Source organism: Numida meleagris, chromosome 12 (genome assembly GCF_002078875.1).
Source record: "Numida meleagris isolate 19003 breed g44 Domestic line chromosome 12, NumMel1.0, whole genome shotgun sequence".
In the NCBI taxonomy this organism is placed as follows: Eukaryota; Metazoa; Chordata; class Aves; order Galliformes; family Numididae; genus Numida; species Numida meleagris.
The window spans coordinates 4,214,091-4,237,593 of NC_034420.1; the positions used below are offsets into that span (position 1 = coordinate 4,214,091).

General features: G+C 38.9%; 1 protein-coding gene across 16 annotated transcripts in view; it reads right to left on the bottom strand.

Moving 5' to 3' along the window:
- The window catches only part of TENM2 (teneurin transmembrane protein 2), a 616,658-nt gene that overhangs the window by 23,195 nt on the left and 569,960 nt on the right, over positions 1 to 23,503 (bottom strand). For 14 of the 16 annotated variants that reach the window (XM_021410395.1, XM_021410388.1, XM_021410399.1 and 11 more), the window contains 7 exons: positions 13,049 to 13,259; positions 10,738 to 10,857; positions 8,977 to 9,238; positions 7,965 to 8,232; positions 6,676 to 6,819; positions 4,851 to 5,100; positions 1,908 to 1,928 (listed from right to left, as the gene is read on the bottom strand). In XM_021410395.1, coding sequence (XP_021266070.1) covers positions 1,908 to 1,928; positions 4,851 to 5,100; positions 6,676 to 6,819; positions 7,965 to 8,232; positions 8,977 to 9,238; positions 10,738 to 10,857; positions 13,049 to 13,259 — 1,276 coding nt within the window. The remainder of the gene's footprint in view (positions 1 to 1,907; positions 1,929 to 4,850; positions 5,101 to 6,675; positions 6,820 to 7,964; positions 8,233 to 8,976; positions 9,239 to 10,737; positions 10,858 to 13,048; positions 13,260 to 23,503) is intronic. The other 2 variants (XM_021410391.1, XM_021410396.1) reach the window with 1 other exon arrangement.

Consider the following 23,503-nt stretch of genomic DNA (forward strand, 5'->3'; position numbering starts at 1 on the left):
AGGTATGGGCTGGAGATGCACTTGCCTATCTGCTGCCTGCTTAAGGCAGGGCACTTCCCTGGTCTGGGGTGCTCTAAGCAGAGACTGTGGGAGCTGCTCTACCCCTGCTGCAGCCCTGTGAGCTGCGGGAAAGGTCTCTGTATTGTTCAGATGTGATTTTGCCAGTCTGTGCCTACCCCCCCATGAGCATGCCCCCGCCTCCCTTCTGCCCACAGCTAATCTTAGGTGTGCCCTGTTGCTATCAGCACAGAGCAAGGTATGAACCAGAGTCAAGAACAATGGCAGAACATGGGCTCATCTCCCTCTTCTCTCTGGCAGGCACTGAAGTGACCCTGGAGTTCATCTTGTACTTCTTTACTGACACCTCCCTCAGAGCAGTTTTGTCAGGGTGTGGGCTGTTAGCTTTTGTTCCAGATCAGGGCACAACTCAGTGGAGCTGCTAACCCTGCCCATTCACCTTTGCTCCTGAGCTCGGTAAGGGAACAGGCAGTGGAAGATGCTCCACAAAACATATTTGAGCAACTTTGGTGCAAGGCAACTGATGGACGTACATCCACGGTCTCAAAAAAAATGAAGAAAGTATTACCTCAAACAGAGATGTATTTTATAAACAGTACATAGTTCTCAAACTGGCATCTAAGCAACTAAACACCTTTTGCCTCTCTTTTCTCAGTGCCCTTTCAAGGTTTTATTTGAATTATAGGAAACAAAGGAATATACCTTGCTTTAAAATACTTTCCATAACATTTGATATTGCTCAGAAGCATCTCTTCCTCTCGTCCTCCCTAGTGTGCACAGCAGTTACCATCTGCAGCCTTACTTGGTCTTCCAGGAAGCCTGGAGCCTGATAGCAAGTACAGGCAGCACCAGCTTGTGGTTGCTGCTTTTCTCATACATGCATAAACAGTGTTACAATAGCTTTTCTTGAAATATAACCAAAAAAGAGAAGCTGCTCAGAGCAAATCTTTACGCACCTGAAGAATTAACTAAGCTTTTGGCTGTAAATGAGAAGCTTCCAGCATCACCAATAACCATTAGCAAACTGTGAATGAATTCATCTAGATAAAAAAATTCAGTGGAGTTAGACTCCATATAACAAAACACATTGTGAACAGGAAATTACATTGTTTAGTCGGACTATCTTTTGTATCTAACTTATATAGCAGAAATGGAGGGGTACCAAAGGATAGCTTTAAAGAGGTCATGGACAGAACACTATTGAAGAGCTTGTAACAGCTTCTCTTGTTCTTGCCCTTGATATTTTGCAGGGTGAAGGTGTGTGGCACTGAAGAAGGCACAAGCATTTCCTATGCTGCTCCCATCCAGAAAGCCTAGTGCTCAGGTGAGGCAAGAGGAAAAATCTTTTCTCCTCACATCCAGAAAGGTTTCACCTCCCTTATGAATCGTACTGTGATTCCTTCTAGTGATTTCACACAACCAGCTGTTGAATGTATTCAATGAAAGAAAACAGAAACTAACTTACAAGAAAGGACATTGTTCGGAGAGTCACTAATGACCGGAAAATGCATTTTTGACCTATTTCCAGTCATTGGTGCCTTTGTGAAACTTTCTGGCATTTGTAAAACTGCTCTTGTAGTTTGTCTCAACCATTTAGACCAGTTACAGACAGCAGGGAGAAATGATTATGTAGAAGTTAGCTTGGGGTTCATTATACTTGCAATCTACTATAAGTTTCTAATTACTGTCATAACTTGTTTTGTTGCTTTTTGACTACATTTTGTAATTGCTAATGCTTATCATATTCATAACACACAATTAGCACATAAAATGTTTCTATATATGGTACATGAAGAACATAACATTACACAAGAAGCACAACACAAAAAGCAAACACAATGAAGCAAACAAACCATATCAAATTATATGGGAAAGAGCTCATGTCTTACCTATGTTTAAACTCTTTATTTCTTTATAGAAGGGGAACAGAAGGAAAAAGAACAAACAGTTAGCTGAAGAATAGATGGTAAAGCAAACATAGTATTTGTTTTATTTTACAAAAGGACATAGGAGAAGATATCTCTTTTCAGCACTAGCCTTAGCTTGGTTTATGGATGAAGAATGCCTGGGAGTGATCCACTTGCCAACTGTTCTCTAGCATGACACCCCTTCCCTCATCCCCCACCCCCATATACTCTGCAGAAAGCTTTCTGGACCACTGGAAGAGTTTTCAAAGGGAAATACACGCAGCTTGTGGGCTAGGAGGGAGAGGAATTGGCAATTTTCTTTATATAAATGTGGGAATGGGGAAGCACTGGGATTAGGATATTGTCTGCCAGCTTTAGGCAACTTCTTTAATCAAAACAGTTTTCCTACAAGCTATTTCTAAAATTTCTATGACACAGTTTATTTTCTTCTCCCCCAGACTCTAAAAAAGCACTTAAGCCAAGTTCAGATGTGACTGTAGCATTTTCTCTAGATTCTATTTAAGTCAATCAAAGCAAACATTAGGTTAAAAAAAAAAAATCTTTTACGTGAGCAGTAAAATACTGTACAATGGGAGATATGTAGCATTAATTGATGCCTAGTTTACTTTCTAGACACAGGCCAAAAGAATCCTTTGTTTCCCAGAAGTCAATACATTCTCCACACCACAGCGCTTCACTGTGTTTATCATTTCTTGTTAGGAATATACATTGAAAAAAAACAGTGAGGTGCTGACTCCTGCAGAACTCAGTGCACAGCCCCTCACTTGCAGTGCCAACAGTAACTGACATGCAGCACTCGAGTAAAAATTCTTATTAGCCGCTCAGATCAGGTACCTTCATAAAGGACAGTGCAAAGGAAATAAGCACACTGGCCAGTTCTGACTTATACAGCTACTCAAGATTTATATTGGCTTATGTAAAACCAAAATTATAACCATTCTGAAATCTAAACAAAGCAATATACTTTGTTGAAATAGTTATGGAATTACTATTTGCATGTTATATTCGATACTTGCTGCAGACTCACTCCAGTTTATATTTAAATGCCTAAGAATTTGGGGATTAAAGCCATTTCAGTCAGATGGAGTTTAAAATGGCCTCTGAATCACAACTACTTCTGTACATGATGTTTGCTGCAATGGACGCTACCTAATTCTCTTCAGAGAACAACAGGTAAAAAGATCACTGCAAATCCTAAAAGCCTGGGTGTCAAGTCATTTGCAGCTGCCCTACAGTACTCAAAACAAAACAGATTCATTGTTCATTGCCAATAGTTGTAGAAGAAGCTAAAGAAACTACACTGTGGAAAACAGACTTTCATAAAAGAAAAGAGAAAATGGACAAAAGCAGAAATGGAAGATAGGCTTCTTCATCTTTACTGATGTCTTTCCTATTTTCCCTCACACATTCTGAAAAGTCTGAGTTGTCTCCTCCCTAGGTGGAAAGCAAAGTTCTCAGACTGGTAATGATACAGACCTGAAGGAACTGCTCAGAAACTTTGTCAGTGACTGACATTTGGAGGTGAGATGGACATAAATGCCTTACATTAACTATGCTAGTTTGGAAAGGTTTCTCTTCACCTATAATGCTGTAGTCCTATTTACCAGACAGTTAGGCAGAACTGAACTAGTTGGAAAAATCCAAATATCAGCATATTCTACGTGATGCAGAATTATAGTGTATGCTGATAGAAATGTTCATAGCAGGTCATACAGCCACACCAGCTACCTTCTGTGGTCTGTCCTCAGCTGCCAATCAGAAAGCACTGCATGATCTATTATTCGTGTGGTTTTTTTAAACCTCTGGATAGTAAGGCAGCCTGATGGTGTGTAGGCAGGTGTCAGTGATCTCAGCGTTGATTTGGCCCTAGTCTGATCTTTTTTCTCTTATATAAATCAGAATTCACAACAGGGACATCAACAGAATGACATGAATGGGAGAGAGGTGTGAAATAGAGCTAGGCCTCCTGTTCCTTAACAGTTCTTCAACTTTGCATTTTCCCCCACTAATTAAAAAACAAAAGCACAGTAGAAGAAGAGGTATTGGTTATTGGTCATATTATTTAAAAAAAAGGCTAATGACTTAAGTCCAATCAATGTGCTTCGCGGTTATATTGAGTTTACAAGAGCACTAATCCTATTGCCTGGGTGGGTTGCAGAAGGATCAGAGGACAGCCAACGCAAGCCACTTCTCATTTGTTTTCTGCCAAATACTCAGTAGTGTAGCAACAAGAAAGAACAGTTACATGAGTTATGGTTGGAAGCAATAGCTCTTCCTTCTACTAGAGGAATGAAAAAAGGAGATGAAACAGAAATGGGTGAAGTGGTACACTCTATACTCATGCCCTCCCTGGTAAGTGACAAAATCTCAGTGTTTTGAGGGGAATAGAGATATGATTTTAGAAAGAATTCTGATGATGCAAAGTGACTCCATGTGTCAATTTTTACTGCGCTTGCCAACCTACAGGACTAAACTTACAAGAAAGGGAAAGAAGTGGAAAAGTGGATCTCAAAATCACTTATACAAAAACCTCCTTTCTCATCTTCTAAGACTGTTAATTCTTTATTTATCACTGTGGCTCAATATCTAAGGGCAGTCAATTCTGCATTTTTCAAGTAAAACCAAATTATGTATACAAATGAAAGGAGATTGTGTCAAATGATCACCAGGAGATAACAAGATGGTGTGCACTACTGTTTTTTTAGTTTGTTAATGCACTTTATCCTCTATAATCATTGCTCTGATTAGCTACAGACTTTGAATTCTGCATTTCTGTGCCCCATTTCTCCACTGGAATTTGAATAGGTTGACAGTGATAATGTTTTACAAAATTATAAAAATAATGGTAAAGGCTGATTTAAGCACAGGCTACAGAGTTGGAGTCTCAGTGTACTAACAGCTTACCTCAGCTCCAATATGCTAGTAACATTCCTGGATGGGAAGATGCGCCGAATGTAATTAAAATCTCCAACAAAGAGACTTCCATCAATTCCCACTGCCAGTGCTACAGGGGCCAAAAGCTTATTTCCTTCTGCAAGACCATTGCAGCTAGGACAGGATATGCTTCTTCGGCGCCCATTCCCCATAATGCTGGTTATCACAGCCGGCTGCTGAGTTAGAAACTGATTTTCTCCATTGCCTTTGTGCAATATACCTAATAACAGACAGGAGGAGAAGTGGTTATTACAGTCATTTGTTACAGGTGACTTCAGGTAGTTCTCCTCTCAGCAGCTGCTGTTAAGGACTAAACAGTGATATGACTTCAGTGCTTGGTTCTCCAGCAGTGCAAAAACAGTGAAATAGGTCTGCAGGAGAAAACAGTAAAGGTGTAATGAGGATCTTCTGTTAAAAACACACACATAGACAGCTACAAACACAGATCCAAGCTTAAACCTCCAGTACTTTGGTCTTCATTATGAAAGAAAATGTCGTCACACATCCCTCCAGCCTGGCACAGCGGTTCAGACTGTCTCAATAACTGGGAAGTAAGGAAGCAAACAGCACAGAGGACGTATTCCTTATTAGAGCACCCTGATCCTCTGAATCCAGTTTTATTGTGTTACATTTTGTTTGGAATTTTTGCTAACTTTACTCTTTCCACCTCTCAGTTTCTCCTCACACAAATGGAGATGACAGAAAAGAGGATAGAGCAGAAAATGAAAAGAGAGGAGAAAGCTGAAACTCCTAGAAGAGCTCCTATGGATCGCTAATGAAAGACAAGAGGGGAGCTAGTGGTAAGGTCCTTATTAGGTTTCCAGAAGGGCCTTTAAGATGGGTTTTCTCTCACATACTTGTTCTAAAAGTAGGTATCTGTTCCAAGAAGGGAGTGGATTCTGACAGAATGGCCATCTTCAAGGCCATCAAAGATTGTAGAAATCTGTCCGGAAACATTTAGCCTCATGTTCTTTTGGAAATACTGCTGTGTGACTCTAACATAAAATAACTGGCTCCCCAGGGACAAGTACAGTTGCCATCACTGTTGTCACCAGTGAATATCATGCTCTATCTAAATGGCCATCTCCGAAGCATTTGATCTGCTGCACAGCACTTAAAAGTGTGTTCAAATGGCCTGATCTTGCCTGTTCTGAATGCTCCTTCAGATTTCTTGGGCAATAATACATTGTGCAACTTGCTGATGCAGAGTATTCCTGCAAGAAAGAGCAGGAAAGCTGTAGAAAACATTTTACAGGAATTAAACAAAATACACCAAGCCTTCAACTCCTTAGCAGTCTTTGAGAAAATGTGAAGCCTATGAATATTCATTTTAGGATACTTGAAGAGAAGTGAGGGAAAAAAAAAAACAACAGGTGTCAAAAGGAAAAGAGAAACAAGAATCAGAATCTTATCAGAGTCTCATACTCCTTTGAAATTGTACCTCAGATTATGATGGAAAAGGAAAAACGAAGGGAACTGGGAATGGTTGTGGTTAAGATACAAAGAATGTGGAAGGAAAACAGAAAATAATTACAAGGGAATAAGTGAACAACTGAACAGAGGATGAAGATTTGGACTTCCAGAAAGCAATGCTTGGCAGGAGGGTAAAAGATCTGCTGAAATTCCATAGAAATTTTCTGACAATTGAAACATATCCCATTCCTTACTGAGCTAAAGGTGAAACAAGAAGAGTGAAGAAATTGCATATTTCAAAGGGTAAATGTAACATAAATACGAAGTGTTCACAGTCAAAACTCCACATAGCACAGACAACACGTGGAACTAACTCACTCACCACTCTTGACATTGAGTACATGGTGTTTATCCAAAGACCATCCTCCTAGATTTGAAGGATCTAGTTCAAATCCCTGCAGCAGCGCAGTCCTTTTCTCCCATAGAATCAAACTGGGGCAAGTCTCATATTCAAAACCCACAGAAACTGAAAAAAATAAAAACAAAAATCTAATACACCTGCTGAACAACACTGAATTAAATGTCCAAGGCACATTCAGATGGATCATCATTCCAGTCCCCAGTAACCTCAAAAAGATGAAGTCATTACACTTCCCTCTTTTCATCTACAATATTAAATTCAGATCTTTGACTAAACACAAATTTTAAACTTCATTCACATGTACTCTGCAGGGATCAGATCCCTTTTATGGAATAGCTGGCTTTGGGAAGTGACCGCCTTGGTCAGAAGAGAGCAGGAAATATAATTAAAAAAATGATAATAATATTCTCCTATCAGATAACAGGACAAGATCAAATTCTTAATTTGCTGGATGTTCACGGAGTGTATCGTGTTCATTTTACATGCCACATATCAAGGAGCAGTGACAATTGTGTGTTTCAAGCACTCACACACACTGTAAGCATTACTCAGGAAAGCAATATCTCATGCAAGAATGTAAGAAAGAAACTGTAGCAAAGACTTTAGAAAAATACAGAGAAATACGATTTAAGTAAATTTTTCTTTCCACGTTGGCACAGCTCCAATACACATTTTTAGCACTGTTACAACAAATTCTTTCTTTATATCCAAATGAAAATAAAAACTTAAAAACATTGTGATGATCACCCATTTTCCCACCCACTAGAACCAAGATCTATAAATAAAGGAACTAAAAGTAGCTAGAGAACTGCTAGATTGAACAGCATTAGGAAAACTATTTCATTTCAAATGTATTATACTACAAGGGGCTGTAATAACAGCATGCAGGAGATGCCAACTGCATTGAAGAATGCCAGTCACTCCCAATACAAGATTTATTTGTTAACTGAAAGAAAATAAAGACACAGTGATGGACTACATTTCATCTAAGTCCCTGTGACCAGTTTATTCCATCGGCTGATTTAAAACTTGTAAGTCAGCTACTGCTTAGGAAACACAGACACAGTGGTAGCCTAGGCTCTCTGCATGTGCTCCTCAGTATATAAAAGGAACATGATAAAAAATTGAATGTGTAAGGAAGAAAAGAACTGCTTAGTTTATATCCGCTTCTCACAGAAAATCTTTGCAGTTTTCTTACAAAAAAATTGCAAGTGTTTGGAAAGCTGCTGAACTTGTATATGCTAACTTACCTACAGCATCCGACAACCCGTAAACCTTCTGACCATATGCATCTGTTTTGTCCCAGATAAATGTATAAGCCAAGTTGGGAGATGCCTGAAATGATTTTTGAAATAGATGCCCTTCTACTGCTACCATCAAATGAACTTTGATTAGATTCAGTGGCACAAGTGACTGAGTCATGATGATCTTAAGTAAGGATTTATATCCAGCAGTACGGGAACTCAGGTAGATGAGCTTTATACTTGAGCCGGGGACTTCAATTTCTTCATGAAGAACCTGAACAGGAAAAAGATCAAACATTTTACATTACTGTTTTGGTGGTTTTTTTGCTTTTTTATTTTTATTTTTCATTTTAATTTTCTTAGAATAGCAGATACTATCCTAAGATAATAATATTCTTATGACCAAATGACTTTCTACTACTAGTAATGGGTATCTTCAAATCAGTGCAGTGACAGAGTTTAGCTGATGTTTCTGGTCAAAATATTATTTGGTGTCTGCATATGCCTTTACTTGTAAGAATCCACTGCAAAAGCATACATAAGAACAAACAGTTTTATTGCAAATTATATGCAAGGGGAATACAAGAAGATACAGCTAAAGGAACCTACAGTTTCTACCAGCAATTCATACAAAATAAATACTGACTAAAGAAATGAAAACAAGTGAAGTTTTCCTTTGTCCTAAATAGCATACAAGAAATTGGACTGTGCTTATCAGCATATACAAAGCCTCTGCAAAATTCTCTTGAAAAACCTAACCTGTCAATTGAAATACAGATATATATTGACATATTGTATGATAATGAGAAGGTGCAAGGTAGTCAAAGATAAATGTGTCTGGGTGACATAAACCTAGGATATCTACTACAGACTTCATTAGAAAGCTTGTTATCTGTCAGAATGAATGCAACCCTACAGAGCTTTTTGCTGTAGCAATTCCATGAGACAAATGGTGGTTGTGGCAAGTGCTTATGTCAGCAGTAGCATCTGATTTCTGTATCTTTGTCACTGTTCTTACCTGGGTTTCTGGTACAATGGGATTTCGGCCAGGAGCATCACTGAAGAAAGTTGACAGCGGTGATGAAATGATGACTGGATCAGGCCGGACAAAGCCACTGAGATCACAGCTGGGAATGGAGTTCTCCTCTGTCTTCATTACAAGCGTGTCCATGGCATAGAAGCTGTTCCACGGCAGCCATACTGTCCTTTCCTGACTCATGAATGGGGCCCGTTCAAAGTGCAAAGTTAGGGATGATCCACCGTTGGCAACCAAGTCAAACCTAAAAAAATGCGGGCTTTAGAGGTGATGAGACTGAATAATCCAAGTAATAACATTCTAGGCTAAGAGAATATCATAGCAATTTATATGTGTTTTAAGTGTCCTGCTTCAAATTATCAGTCATGGGATGTGAATCTCTGACAGTTAAATGACTGACCGAAATACAGTCAAGGCAAGCAGCAATTTGTAGCCATCTGGACAAACATTCTGAAATGTTATAAAATCTGCATTAAAATAATTTCCAAAAAAAGAACAGATCAGCACATTTATTATTGCAAGTCCCCCATATATATAGAACCAGCAGAGAAACCAAGATAACAGTGAGCTGGGCACTGAATTATTGAATTATTCCTTCCCCAACAGATGCTGTCCATCAAGAAAAGTAATGGGATGAATGGCAGTAAGAATAACAATGAAAAGTTTAGGTGTTTCTGTTCTACAAATATGGCAGGAATTACTGTGTCCAGAATTACTGTTTCTATCATTTTTCAGAGAGATTAGATATTTACTCCCAAACCCCTACAAAATCACAGCAACGTGGAGCTCTGCAGGCATTTTGAAATCTGTCCTAAAGGCACAAAATAATTCAAGGTTGTTCTGACAACAGGACTGATTATCAGTTGTTTCGTGTAAACAGTAATGTAACAAATTACTCAATGATTTAGATAATTTGTTTAGATCTAAATACGAGTTTAGCTCACACATTACTGTGGCATTAAACCACTGAAATCAGCAATGTTATGCTGTAATTCTAACACTAAAATACTCTGGGTATGTGGACATGAAATACTCCGTAGTTCAATTGATTCATACTAAGTAATTCAATTCAACTCTTTGTATGAAAGAAAAAATGGCAAATGTTTACAATGTACGTGTCATAAATATACTGTTTTAGTTACTACAGCCAGTGAACTAGATAAACCATGACACACAATTTTTATTTTTCTGAAATTGTGTGCATTTCAAATCAAATGATACAAGGGGGAAAAAGCTCATCTTTGCACAGCAGGAGAATGTCTAAATACAGTCAATTAGAATCTTTTGAGTATATTCTACCCTGAAGAAACTCAAAATACAGCACATCTTCAAAAAGAAAGAGAGAGATAGAAGGGAACTTTTAACAAAATATACTATACTAAAATGATACGACTTCTTTTTTTTCCCAGCAGCATTCTTCTGCCTTGCATTTTAAGCTAAAATATTTCTGCTCTCAGCTGGGTATTACTGTAGTCCACAAATGTTTTCATAGATACTGAGCAATTTATTTGAAGCGAGTGTGACTGCTAACACATTATTATCAGAAGTCAGCCTTTTCATATTTACTTTCATTTAGCATTCAAAATGCCATGTGAAAAATTACTTTTGTGTTTACTTATTAGCTCTTTGCCCTGGGAGGAATGAAATGCATGGTACCACATGGTTCCAATAGATTGCACCATCTGTTAATCAGCAAAGATACTACATAAAATAATAGGTACTCAATGAAACAAGCAAACTCACATGCCATCCTGACGAGTGATGGTATAGCCATACTTTGGATACTTGATAAATGACACATTGACCCCAACTAGAGGCGTTCCATCCGTAGTCACCACTTGACCTCTTATAAGAGACACAAGACTTGAAAAGAAAATAATTAAAGGTAACAAAGTTAGTTATGAAAACAGTTACAGTGTTTATAAACCTAGCAGTGGAACACTTGTGCCTCATTTACTCTAAATTCAATTTACCTCAAGGTTTATTAGAATACCGAAGATAGTACAGGATCACCCAGCTCTCTCTCTGTATCCTTAAATCAAGACAATGTGTACCTATGCATTGAGGTCTGTAAAGATGGAGTGGGACTTGATGCCTTCGCTTGGGCTGGAACTCTGATGTGACAGTCTAACGAGGCTTTGCAGAGACTTTGCCACCTCACATTCAGCCAAGCCAGAGCTGTGACCCTGAAGTCCCACAGAAATGATGACGGGTCACTTCTCAGAATATCCTGCCTGGTTACAACATGACGTCTATGGATGCCTCATACACTTTAACAATATGGTGTAACAGTATACCTCCGTTTTATACAACTAATTTTCCAAATTACGGTCCTTGTACCTTCATCTCAGGGAGTGACTGGCCTCTGTACACTGCGCACTGGTTCCTGATCTGTAATCCTGGCTTTTCACTTCGTCAGCTGGAGCAAGGATTTGACACAAGGCTTTATGCACAGGCAAAATACATGGTTTTCTTAGCCACCAGGCTACCTGCTTTGCTTCAACTAAAGGGAATGAAGACTGGTTATTCCTGTACAATCAGGCACAGTCAGACTTCCTCTTTTTTGAGAGTGCTTTGCTGCTGGAGAGTGCTCAGCAGGCACATACTGCTGGGTTCAGAGCAGCAGGCACATACTGCTGGATTCCAGCCTCCTGGAAGCAGCAGCCCCACTCCTCCCTGCTCTGCTGCTCCCTGGCACAGTCAGCCTGTTCCTGCCTCTCTCCTCTGCTCTCATAGCTGGAGAGGATACTCCATCCCCTGGCTCACTTCCTCCCACCTCCCTATCCTGAGAGAGGCAGACTGGCGACAAAGGGAAGCTGTGTGAGAAAAAGGAGGTGAAAAGGAGAAGCTCCTTCTAAGAAGGACCACAGCACTGAGCTTTGCAGGTGAAAAGTGTTCTCTATTAGCACTAAGCACTTCTGGCACGGTCCACCTCCTCTGATTAGTAGCTATAGAGAGCCAGAAAACAAAAAGCCCCATTTCTGAGCTGGCTTCGTGCTGGCAGGGCTGGAGCAGCCCACAACCCTTAGCAGGCTTCGGGCACACCAACAGACACAGAAACCTGACAGCAAAGATTCCTGGACCCCGTCCAAGCTGTAGGATGAGGGGATTAAATTGGTCTGTGTTTTGCCAAAAACGGACAAATTTATTTCAGTTCTGGGACAGCTAGAAGGCTTGCATTATCCCCTATTCATGCATTTCTGAAGTGATGTACATGTCAGAGAATATTCATTTCCATTAGTAATATCAGGGTTGTTTTTAGGCCTTTTCTGTTATTTCTGAAATGCTCAAGATGCTCTGATGTATATTTCTAACTGTACTATCCACACTTGCAGAAGCACTATGTTCATTTATAGTCATGCATACCACACACTTTTTTTGGTAATCTTTCAAAAGGCCATATGCAAGGAGAAATTAAAATATGGGAGGTACTTCAGACAAATAAAACAGAGCTAGGACCCCTGCAACTCGGAACACTATAAAACTTAATTTTTAATAAATTTTAAAATTCCAACTGGATTTTTTCAAAAGAGTCTCAGGTCTGAAGTAGCCGGCTCCTGCTCAGTCTAAATTTGTAATTCTTAGAACATTCATACATGAATAGCTTGATTATTTCTAAGCTAATTGCTTGAAATTAAGTAAGGTGGGTGTTTTTCAGCTGATTTAAAAAATTTTTTTTAGTAATTAAAATTACGAACTACATTATAGCATTATTTACATCTACTCTTCTAACTCGTAACAAGAGTGCCATTTTCCATTGTTGTAGACTGCAGTCTTCATAAACGATAAAGCTCAGAAGCTCTTGCTGAGTGGAAGAAATCTGCTTCTAGATGTTGCCAGTGTGTTAAAATGCTAATAAAACTCAAGTGTTATAAAACAAAAGCAATAATATAAATGGCAACAGAGTACCCTCAATGGAATTGACTCCTGAGATGGAAACACAAGAAGCACCTGAAAGCAGTGTCTCATGTAAAAACATGAACAAAAGCTCTGGGAGAAATTTTCCCATACAGTGCAACTGCACAGATGCAATGTCATATTTATAGCTTGTTACCTGCTGTTGAAGGGATTTTCTCCTGGAATGATATGAGTGCTGTCCTTCCCCACTAAGAGCTTGATTCGATCATAGAATGACTTCACAGCTGGTGAACCAGAATGGCTCTGTTGTATGATGTCAAGAGGATCACGGGAACCCCGGCACAGCAGGCTGTTTTGACAAGTAGACTGGAGGCAGCAGTCTGGGTCTAGGCAGTCAACCAAGCCATCTGAAAGGCAAGAATCATCAAGATTCAGCCCGCTGCACGATGCTATCAAGCAAAAATATCTAATGGACATCTCAAGGCACAGGGAGAAAACATTAACGCACACTCTTCATAGCATCTCTGTGCCAGAAAACTGGTAGCTGAACCAGAAATACAACACAGATGAGATTTTCTTAAAGTATACCTGGTAAACATCATTAATGTTAATTTACACCTGTGTTAGAGGAGAATCAAGCCCAAAGAAACCCATAAAGAGCTGAAATTAGGAAAAATGAATAGAGGAAGGAGTAAAGGAATTTTTTTTAATCTTTCCAACTGATTGCTTTACAAAGTTTTTAGATTTACTTGCTGGCCTATAAGAGTCTTAGGAATTATGACATTTAATTTCATTTGTTCCATTTTGGGAGATGAGGGAAGGAGATGGGCTGAAACAAGTTATCATTGCCTAATTAAAATAAAAATTACACTGCACCTACTTTGGTAATTCATAGGGAAGTGCTGCTGCAACTCACCTCTCATAAATATCTGAATGAGAATTTGGGCACGTCCTTGGGGTAAGAAAGGACCAGCCACTAAACTGGTGGGCTCAGCCATCATACTGCACATTACTTTGTCCATGAAGAATATTTGTCAAGAAATATTTTTAAAAATAATTATAATCTAACCACTGGGAATTAAAATGCAATCCCCATCAAGGAGACCGATCTGCATGGGCAGATAAATCACAATGATTGTTATCGCATATGGTAACAACTTCTAGCATCATCCTTTCCTTTCATGTCATTATTTAAATTAAATGTTTTCTCTTAATGGAGTTCTACTTAATTTAATAGCTAAGTAAATTAATAACTGTTTACTTTAAAATATTGTTATCTGTAAGAATTTAGAAACATTCATTCATCTACTTTTGAGAAATCACGAAAGTCAGGCATCCAATCTGCAAGTCTGTAAACTTTCAGAGACACTGCAAGGCATTTCAGTCTCATTTGCTGAATAGAGATACAGCCTGGGCATGTACTGCATCGCGTACACAAGAAAAACCATTCCACTAGGTTAGCTGACAAATGTAGATTAGAGAAAGATCATGACTCATTTGTTTTCAAGATTTTCCAAACAGATCAGCACTCCATTAGAGTGATAACTGGAGGGGCAAAGAAACCAACAATCAACTATAAGAAGCTTTCTTATTTTACAATTAACCCGAATTTCCAGCAGATTGATTGTGCCTGAAACCACTGATTCTGATTTAAGAACAAAATTGCCAAGGTATACTGGCAATTTTTTCATTCAGCCCGCTACGGAAATTTAAGTTAGACAAACTATCTTGTTGTAAGAGCTATGGATTTCTTTAAGGTCAGTCGCCTATTCACATTAGGAGTTCCATTCATCTTGAAATCCTTTCCAACATGGCGGTACATATCTTTATTTTTATTTTGCTGCAGTCTGTTTTGTACCCATTTTATGTAATCACTGTGAAGACCCCATCAGCCTCAGATTATAACTCAAGATGGTTTCTCTGTTAAGCTCTGAGAATTTTTTCCTCAGCATTCTTTTCTTTTCTTGGTTTGTGGCACTTCTAAAACTATGAACTTAAAGCTGTCCACTATTTAGTCCACTCAGTTCTTCTATTCAGACAACAGTCAGTGAAGAGAATCCTATCAGCAGTAACAGCAGAAACAAAACAGAGGATATAAATTACTCTTTCTGACAAATTTACATTTAGCTGTTACAGCTGCATCGTATTTTTGCTATACCTGTTATTATAGGTGAGTGTGCTATGTCTGTAATGACCTCATCACGCAGCAGATTATGGGCTGCTGTGACCGAACACTTCTGACGACACCATGAACTTTCAATTGGCATATCAATCTCAGTGTCCTGTCAGTCATGAGAATCACATCTTTATGCTAGCAAGCCCCCTTGGATATAGCCTGACATTGCAATCTTCAGTAAATTACCCTGTCACTGCCAATCTTACTGTTATCTCACAAACAATCAAGCAGGCAATCACACTGCTTTGAATTGCCAGTTCAGGACCTGGGAGGCTAGACACATCTCCATTCCATAACAGAGAGAAACCTGTGCATGAGTTGTTTCATGTAGGAAGGTTTTCATGCATTATGGGAACTCATAGTTGCACAATTTCATACTCTTAGAGGAATATTTCATATATTATAAAGTAAATACACACACGAGCTACTTGTTTGGAACATTATCACTTTTTAAATGTATTGTTGCAAACGTTCTCAAGGTGAGTCTCAGCGTGAGTAATCTCCATCGTACACTGAAAAACCTCCAGTAATGTCTTTGTTACAGGATCACAGAAAATACGCATGCTCTTCTCCTACTGCAGCCCAGGATACCATTGGCCTTAGTTGCTTCAAGGGCACCTTGCTGGCTCATATTCAACCTGAAGAGCTGCTTTCCAATTGGGTGGCCCCTGTATGCACTGGTGAACAGGGCTGCTCATCCCCAGGTGCAGGACTTTGCAGTTCTTGTTAAACTGTGTGAGGTTCCCGTCAGCCCACTTTTCCAGCCATACTGTACCACAAAAAATGAAATTAATAAACTGTTGTGCAATCACTTAGTTGCATTAGGCTCAGTTGATTAAGATAGAGGCTAGAAAAAAATGCTCCTTCTATGAGAGAAAACTGCCATAAGCATGAATTTTAATTAGAATTCAGGACTTTGTTTTTAATATATATTTCAGAAGTTGTCATCTTCCAGATTTCCTCAGGCATGCTGAATTATTTATACAGTTAATTCAATGACAAAAACCTCACCATAAGCCTCATCAAGATATCATTGCTTTTCATAGTGTGTACATCTGAGTTTAAGTCAGCAGCACTCTGACACTCTGAATGCTACAGGAAAGACACTGGAGAGGGAGTTAAGATGGTGCTAAACCTCCTCCAACAGTTTCAGATGCAAACAAGTCCCAACGTGGCTTAAACATAGAAGGAAGAAACAGGAAACTTTGATTTAACTTAAAGCAGAAGCACAAGATTCTCCTTTCCTTAGTTATTCCCATATCTATCCAGAAGCAAATTAAGCAACTTGGGATTCCTCTTGAAGACTTCATGTCTGTTAATGGAGATGCACTTTTTTTTACTTTCTCTGAATTGTTACATAAACTTTTGGGCAGGCCTAACCCACAGCAAAAAGCAAAATTTTGAAATATCACATATAACAAAAATGATGTACTTGTGCACAGCTTCATTTTAAGATGGCTTTAGAACACCACTAGAAGGCCTAAAAAAGCATACCATAGAAACAGTGATATATATTATTGCTAAAGTATTTAGGACTTCTTAACATCAGTTTTCCTTCACCACTTGAGGGTATTTCTGATCATCTCCAGATGCTTGGATTCCAAAATAGTGCTATATCTTTCTTTGGAAAGTAAGTTGACACTTGAGTTACTGGTTTCTTTTTGTTTTGTTTTAAACTCCTACAAGTTAATTTTCTTCAGTGTTCACTCTTCATCCAGTTCAGGTTGTGCTACAGATTCAGCTCAGGATGCATGTTAGAATGGGTCACCTTGCCCTGGCATCCAGCTGCCCAGGAGGTGCTCTCTGTACCCAGCAGGGGACAATGCTGTTGCTCCCCAACAAAGCTCCTGAGCACATGCTCAGCAGAGGGCATCCTTACACTTCATTAGCTTTAGGAGCCAGTGACTTTCAGAGCGCAATTCCTGGAAATTCTTCTTTTTCCAATAAACATTTCAGACTTATGATTAAAATGGAGTGTGGGGGGGGAGCAGAAGTTCCCACGAGCCCTGAGGGTGAAAGGGCCTTTGATCACTCTAAGGGCAAATTAGTTAATTTATCATGATCCGATTTTAATTATGTGTAGTATTAATATACCCAAGGTGAAAGAATTAGAGATGCTCTATCAGATTATCAAAAGAATAGGTCTTCTCTCTGCCAATATAGAAATATTTTAATTGAGCTCTAAAACTGCATGCAGAACTGTTTCCATGGACAGACTATTCCACAGCCCAGTATATCTTATTACTGGTTTTTATTTAATGTTAACTCAAATTTCCACTTTCATAGCTTGATCTAATTGCTGTTATATTGGCATACGTTGTTCAAAATAATTCCTCAGAAGTCCTGGTGCTGACAAGAAAGGAAACACTTCTAATCCTGTTCCAGCCCTGCTCCTCAGTTGGCTTTGCCTAGCTGGAAAGGCTCCCTGTGAATTGTCAGGATATCCATTGTAACACTGATTCTAGAGCAAACCGCGAGCACAGCGGAAGATTTTTGGAACCTTAAACATGAAACAAAGCTGTCTTTCAGGAAAAGCTGGATTGTAAATCCCAGATTGTGATAAAATAGAATAAACCCAGGCTTCTGCAAGCTCTGAATGGCAAAAAACTCCCCAGTGAGGTTTTTAAGTGCCCTTGAATACGGTATCGGTAAAGGAGCAGCTCCCCTTCCCTTGCCCACTCAGGATGACGCAACACAGCTGCAGCTACGCACTGCTTGGGACCTGCAGACCCGGCAGGTTGGGTGCTCCAACTCCAAACCACATCCCCAGCAGAGATGACTGAGAGGGCTCCATGATAAAAACAACCTTGAAGATATGTTCATTCAGTGCTTTTTTAAACAAGGGAATTTGCAGTCACTAAATTTCTTGCTTTCCCTTCTCTGTGGGTTATAAGAGCATGCTATTGCAGTAACATATCCCATGGGGGACAGCGTGAGGATAAGCTGACTAATGTGTGTAAAGACGATTAGAGGCTGACATGAAATTTTAACAAAATCACACACAAGCGCACTCATTAGCTCTTGTCAAACTTATATAATGCCTGGTTTCCATACAGATTTTATACTTGAGTTTACATGACTCACTCTGGCCCCCGTCCACAACAGATTTCAACCACTCATTACATTTAGTGCTCTAAAACTGACTATTGTGCAGGCTCTGGGAAGGTACTTTCTGTGCCAGGAGTATTCTGGGTATTTATATTGAGAACTTCATAAAATCTTTTGTCTGTGCTGAATTAGAGACCCCTGCTGAGGCAAGGCTTGTTGAGGCAAGCTAAATTACATGATTTGCTTTTGTGCTGTGAAATACTTGTATTATCTTAAATGTCACGAGCCTGATGCAGTATCAAGTCACAGGATTTGTAATTCTCTAAAAGCAATTTTTTTCTAAATGTTTATTGCAGAAAGACACTTCTCTTTCTATTTTCTTTCTGTCTAATTTTAGAGATGAGTTTTCTAAGACAACTCAAATAAACAGCCTTTCAATCAGTCGAGTGCACTGTCCTGACAGTGAACTTCACTGGGAATGTATTTTTCTCTTGAATTGAAGAAGATTCATACTGTAGCAGATAGCTGGCTTTCTCTCATTCATTATCTTTAATGTTTTGTGCCAAACAGAACTACCGCCAACTGTATTTCTTGGAGTTGCTACAGCTATATAGTAACAAACTGAAGGGCAAAATTTGTCTTCTGAGATATGCACAACTCTTTTTACAAAGCCAAATGGAAATAAGTTAAACGTATTTTATAAAGAAGAATGTCTCACTTCGCATCACAAATAAACAATTTCTCTTTCTATTTACCTTAGCCTTCTATAATGCTTTGGCTGCTTCCCTTTCTTCGTCACTGAACTGTAGTCCAGATAATTACAAAATTACATTTAGGGGAGAAATGTGAACTGTGAAATGATATAAGCAATGAAAGTATTTAAGCTTTTTATTGACTTTTTTTTAACCTTCCCGTATCTGTTCTATCATGGTCAAATCTTAAATAAACCAATTTAGCAAAATTTTGGTATTTGTCTGTTTTTCTTTCTCTGAGAAAGAAACATCATTACATGAGTTGTCAATACAAATTATAAATATCAGTATGATAATTTTGAAAGGATGAAAAAGGAAGGAGAAGAAGAGAAAGAAAAGCCTAGCAAGAGCAACTCAAGTGAGTGACATGAGGCTCCTGACAAGGCTGCTCCTGCAGAGCTCTTAGATACCTCTTGTGGGTTATCTCATTGAGACCGGGATAAAGGGATCTCAAAAGTGAGCTCCTCATATGAACTGTCTCCGACATCTAGTAAAATATTCTTCAGAAAAAGAAATATGTGTTTTTTTTTTTTTTTTTTTTAGTTTGCTTAATACTGTCCATTTCCCTTGAGGCAATGGAAGGTTTAAGGTTAAATATACACAATTTAGGAAGACTGTTCTGAGAGGTTAAAAGCAACTATGCAATTCAGGAACCACCAAATTATTATAAAATAGTTACTGTAAAAAGATGGGTATAAATACGCTCCTATAGGGATTTCCTTACGCAATAAGTTAAAGAAATATGTATTTAATAAGTAATGTACTTTCTCCCATTCCTCGAAATACCATTTTTAGTCCCTTAATTTCCTAAAATAAGTCTACAGTGAATTAAGTGGGCTATACAAGTCTTTTGGGGGGGATTATACATTGTAATCACAATTATAGGTTGTCAAATAAAGCAATTTCTAATCCCTCCAAAAGATGCTTAATAACTATTAGACTACTGAGGGACCGATTAAGAAAAGGGATTAGATTTAGAAGTGGCCACAGTGAGTAAATTACATAACTCAAACATGTTTTGAAAAGATAGAAAAATTTGTCAATATAAAGAGATCTTAAAAGTGAGTCAATGCCAAAAAAGACCCACCCTTCCCTTTTGGTTAGGGTTCTGCCTTAAAAACAAAGGAACAGACAAGATCCTTTGAATCTTTTTAGCAAAGTACCCTATAGTGACTCTAAACATGTTCATAATGAAGAGCAGACACAATTAAGTACTTATCTAGATGTGCCAGAAAGAACAAACACAAGTGAAGTTTCCAGTGCTGCCTTGGATCATGCACAACTCTACTTGAACAGCTCTGAGAGGAGAAAACAGCTCTGGACACTGTCCCCTGGAATCCTGTTTTATCTGTACGAGTAATATGCACTGACATCTCATATACAACAAAGATTTGTAAGTCTCAACAGCTGCCCCTTCTAGAAATAAACCAGCTAAGGGGCACTAATCTAAAATGGAAAGAAAATATTAAGTATAATATTTCATTTTTCTTTTTGAACTATGGTATGTAATGCACATTGTGGCACATAATAAGACAAAACAGGACAAATCTGAGTCCCTTTGGAGTCAGTGGCAATGCTCATCTTGACATCCATGAAATGAAGACTTGGCCCAAGGCCTTTGAATCTATTATGAGATAGAATCACAGTAAGTATGGTTGAACACAGAAGAACTGCCAAAATATGTTAAACCCACTGACGCTTGGGGAAGAATAGTAGACAGAAAATTATTGTTGTATTCCAGTGACACTCTGAAACAACTACATTTTAGCAATATGAAATGGATGGAGAAGGAAGGATATTCACCTCTCCTCATTTAGACAAAGTATTGTGGTTTTAGCTACCCTGCTTCCATTTGAAAGACTATTGTGTGTGTTCAGAACTGCTCCAGAACTACTCACTTATGTTAAAAGAGCTAAGATGTTAACAAGGCAGCAAATGAGTTCAACATTTGGCTGCAAGTAAACTGTGTTGAGTTTCAATGAAAAGAGTGAGTGGGGAGGACAGGAGATTTCCTTAACGTTCAATAAACTTGCATTTTATGTGAAAGTTGGGGTTCTGGTAATTAGCTAAATCTTTAAAATTGATTACCATAGTACTGTTTTCAGCTCCATCTAATGAAAAAACTTTATCCTCTTTGTTTCTTATTAGACACTGTCGCAATTACATAAAGGTGCACGTTACAGCACACAGCACACATCCCTTCCTTCCTCTCCATTCCTGCACACTCCTGCCGTCTCCCCTGAGTTAGCACTGATTAACATAGAGGTCACTGGGTGTGCTCCTGGCCAGATGTGCAGTGAACCAGACACACACAGCGCACTGCAGCTCAATGCAAAGGCAGAACCTCACTTGAAATATTAAGGGATGCAAGTTATTTTCAGTCTTGAGTTTTGTTGTAGCTCTCACTTGTGACTGACCATTTAACACACTGATAGGAGTGAGAATGACTCTGTCCGTACAGAGAAGGCTGGGGAGGGCCCCAGGCCATCTTAAATAAACCTGAAACTTAAAATATAATCAAACTGCAAGGGCAAAAATCACAAAGGCACCGGGAAGACTGATGAGTACTGCAGTGCAGCTCACAGCCTGTACCACCTGTGCTGTGTGTACAATGCACACAGTGATTGAATCCAACAGCTTTATTTTATTACTGTTTTAACATACACCTTGCTGGTGTTTGAAGATACAGGTCACTGGACAGGTCTTGAACAGATCCTAAGCTCTCTTACAGAAAAACTCCACAGAAATGTCAGAAGGATGATACTATTATAGACCAATAATGATCTTTGGATTAAAGCACTGAGCTCAGGGTCAGGAGATAAGGGTTTAATTTCTTGCTTTACCATAAAATGTGTGGGCCAAGTGGTCTGTTTGGGTTGCTGGGACCTTGAAATGGAAGCAGATTTTCAGAATACCCACACTCCCTCAAGAAGCAATGAGCAGCAGTCTCTCTAGCCCCTAACTTCAATGTGCAGGTGCTGAGAACCTCTTAGGAGTTCTCCCCTTAAGTGTTCTGCTATTCAGTTAGACCACAGTTTTCCCTCAGGTATGACCACGGAGAACTAGAAACCATGCGTCTTGCAAGGTAGTGCTGATTAATATTATAGGACTGTTGTATGGCAAATATATTCTATGTAGTCAATGACTTCTCTTTCATAAACTAAGTTTTAGAATTTTGCAGTTTTAAATTGGGAGGAACAGCTGAATGACCTCAGTAGTCAAATAATTTCTCCCACGTGCCTTTCTGTTTCACGAGTGCAGAATATTGTCCTGGAATAAGTAAACAAGCTGTTCCCCCTATGGATATACTTTAATTCTGTTTTAGACACCTTATCTCAGTATTTCTAATAATGTTTTCTAAACTCCTTGTTTGGGGAAAAATACGATGATGGACCCATTTTCAAATTTTTCTTTATAATATTCAAAGCTATGAAAGCTGCACACATAAGCAATACGCACTTAACCTTTTAGCTTCTTACACTGCATACTAATACGCTTAGTGTGTTTTGTTGTTTAGTTAAAGGACCAAAGTAAGGAAGCAGACTCCAAATAATGTAACTTGGAGTTTGATTTGGTCTGTTACTGCTCTTTACACAGCAGTAACAGATTCGGTAACACCAACAAAACAAATTCCAGTTTTCTGAAATTGAATCAGCTCTAGCTCTTTCGAAATATTTCTGTCAGCACTGATCATGTGAAACCAAGGAACTAACGGTGAATTTACAGATTAGACCTAGCAGATGATTTTCAGATGTGGTTAAAATCACGCTACCTCAGTTTGGGACTTATGAACCATTTCTACACAGTGAAATTTTATATAAAATTAAAACTCAAATTTACCCTAGAAGCGATCATTCAAATAAGCCAAATGCTTCTCTGAGGTTTTAAGAAATATCACAAGTAAAACATTTATTAATCAGCAAACAACAGATGCACTCTTCAATTATTGGCCAAAGAAAAGCAAGAGTCCCAAAGAAAAAAGCTCTGTCTGATGTTTCATTTTTAATAGTGAGCAGAAACAAGTGGAAAAGAATCTAGGTAACTTACTAAAGACATTGTAATGAGACATATAAAAAGCTGTTTGAGATGAAGGGGATAGTTTTCCAAGCAGTCTTATTTAAACAACACAACCTCTCAAAACTGCTTTCAGGTCAGTATAACCAACTTCAAAGTGGAAGGCTCTACAAAAAGAGAGAAACTGAAGTCATCCTTGTAGGCAAACAGAATAAATCCTGTATTTAATAGACATATGCCTGATAAAGGAAAGAAATTTGAACGGGAACCTCAGACCCTTACCATATATGACTGCTCAGCACAACTCACTCAGCTCTGGTGTATGAGCTGTGAAATATGACAGCACGCTACAATGACTTACACGGGCTGTGCACATGAGAGCATGACCCTGGCCTCTAGCATAGAGCTAAAAAAATGTTCCTAACTATCCTGCTAAATCAGTTGCTATGCTTGTGCACACAGGCACAGTAAGCTGTTCTGCAATTCACATGTGCCAAGAGCCTGCAAGAAGAAGTTCCAGTCCAGTGGGCTGTACTCAGCACCCACGAAATGCCATGGGCTGCAGTGGGACTCCAACAGAACTGGGCTCCGCAAGGCCGCGGCACTCAGCCTCATTTGTTTCAAAAGGAAGGAAACAACAACACTTGATGATAATGACATC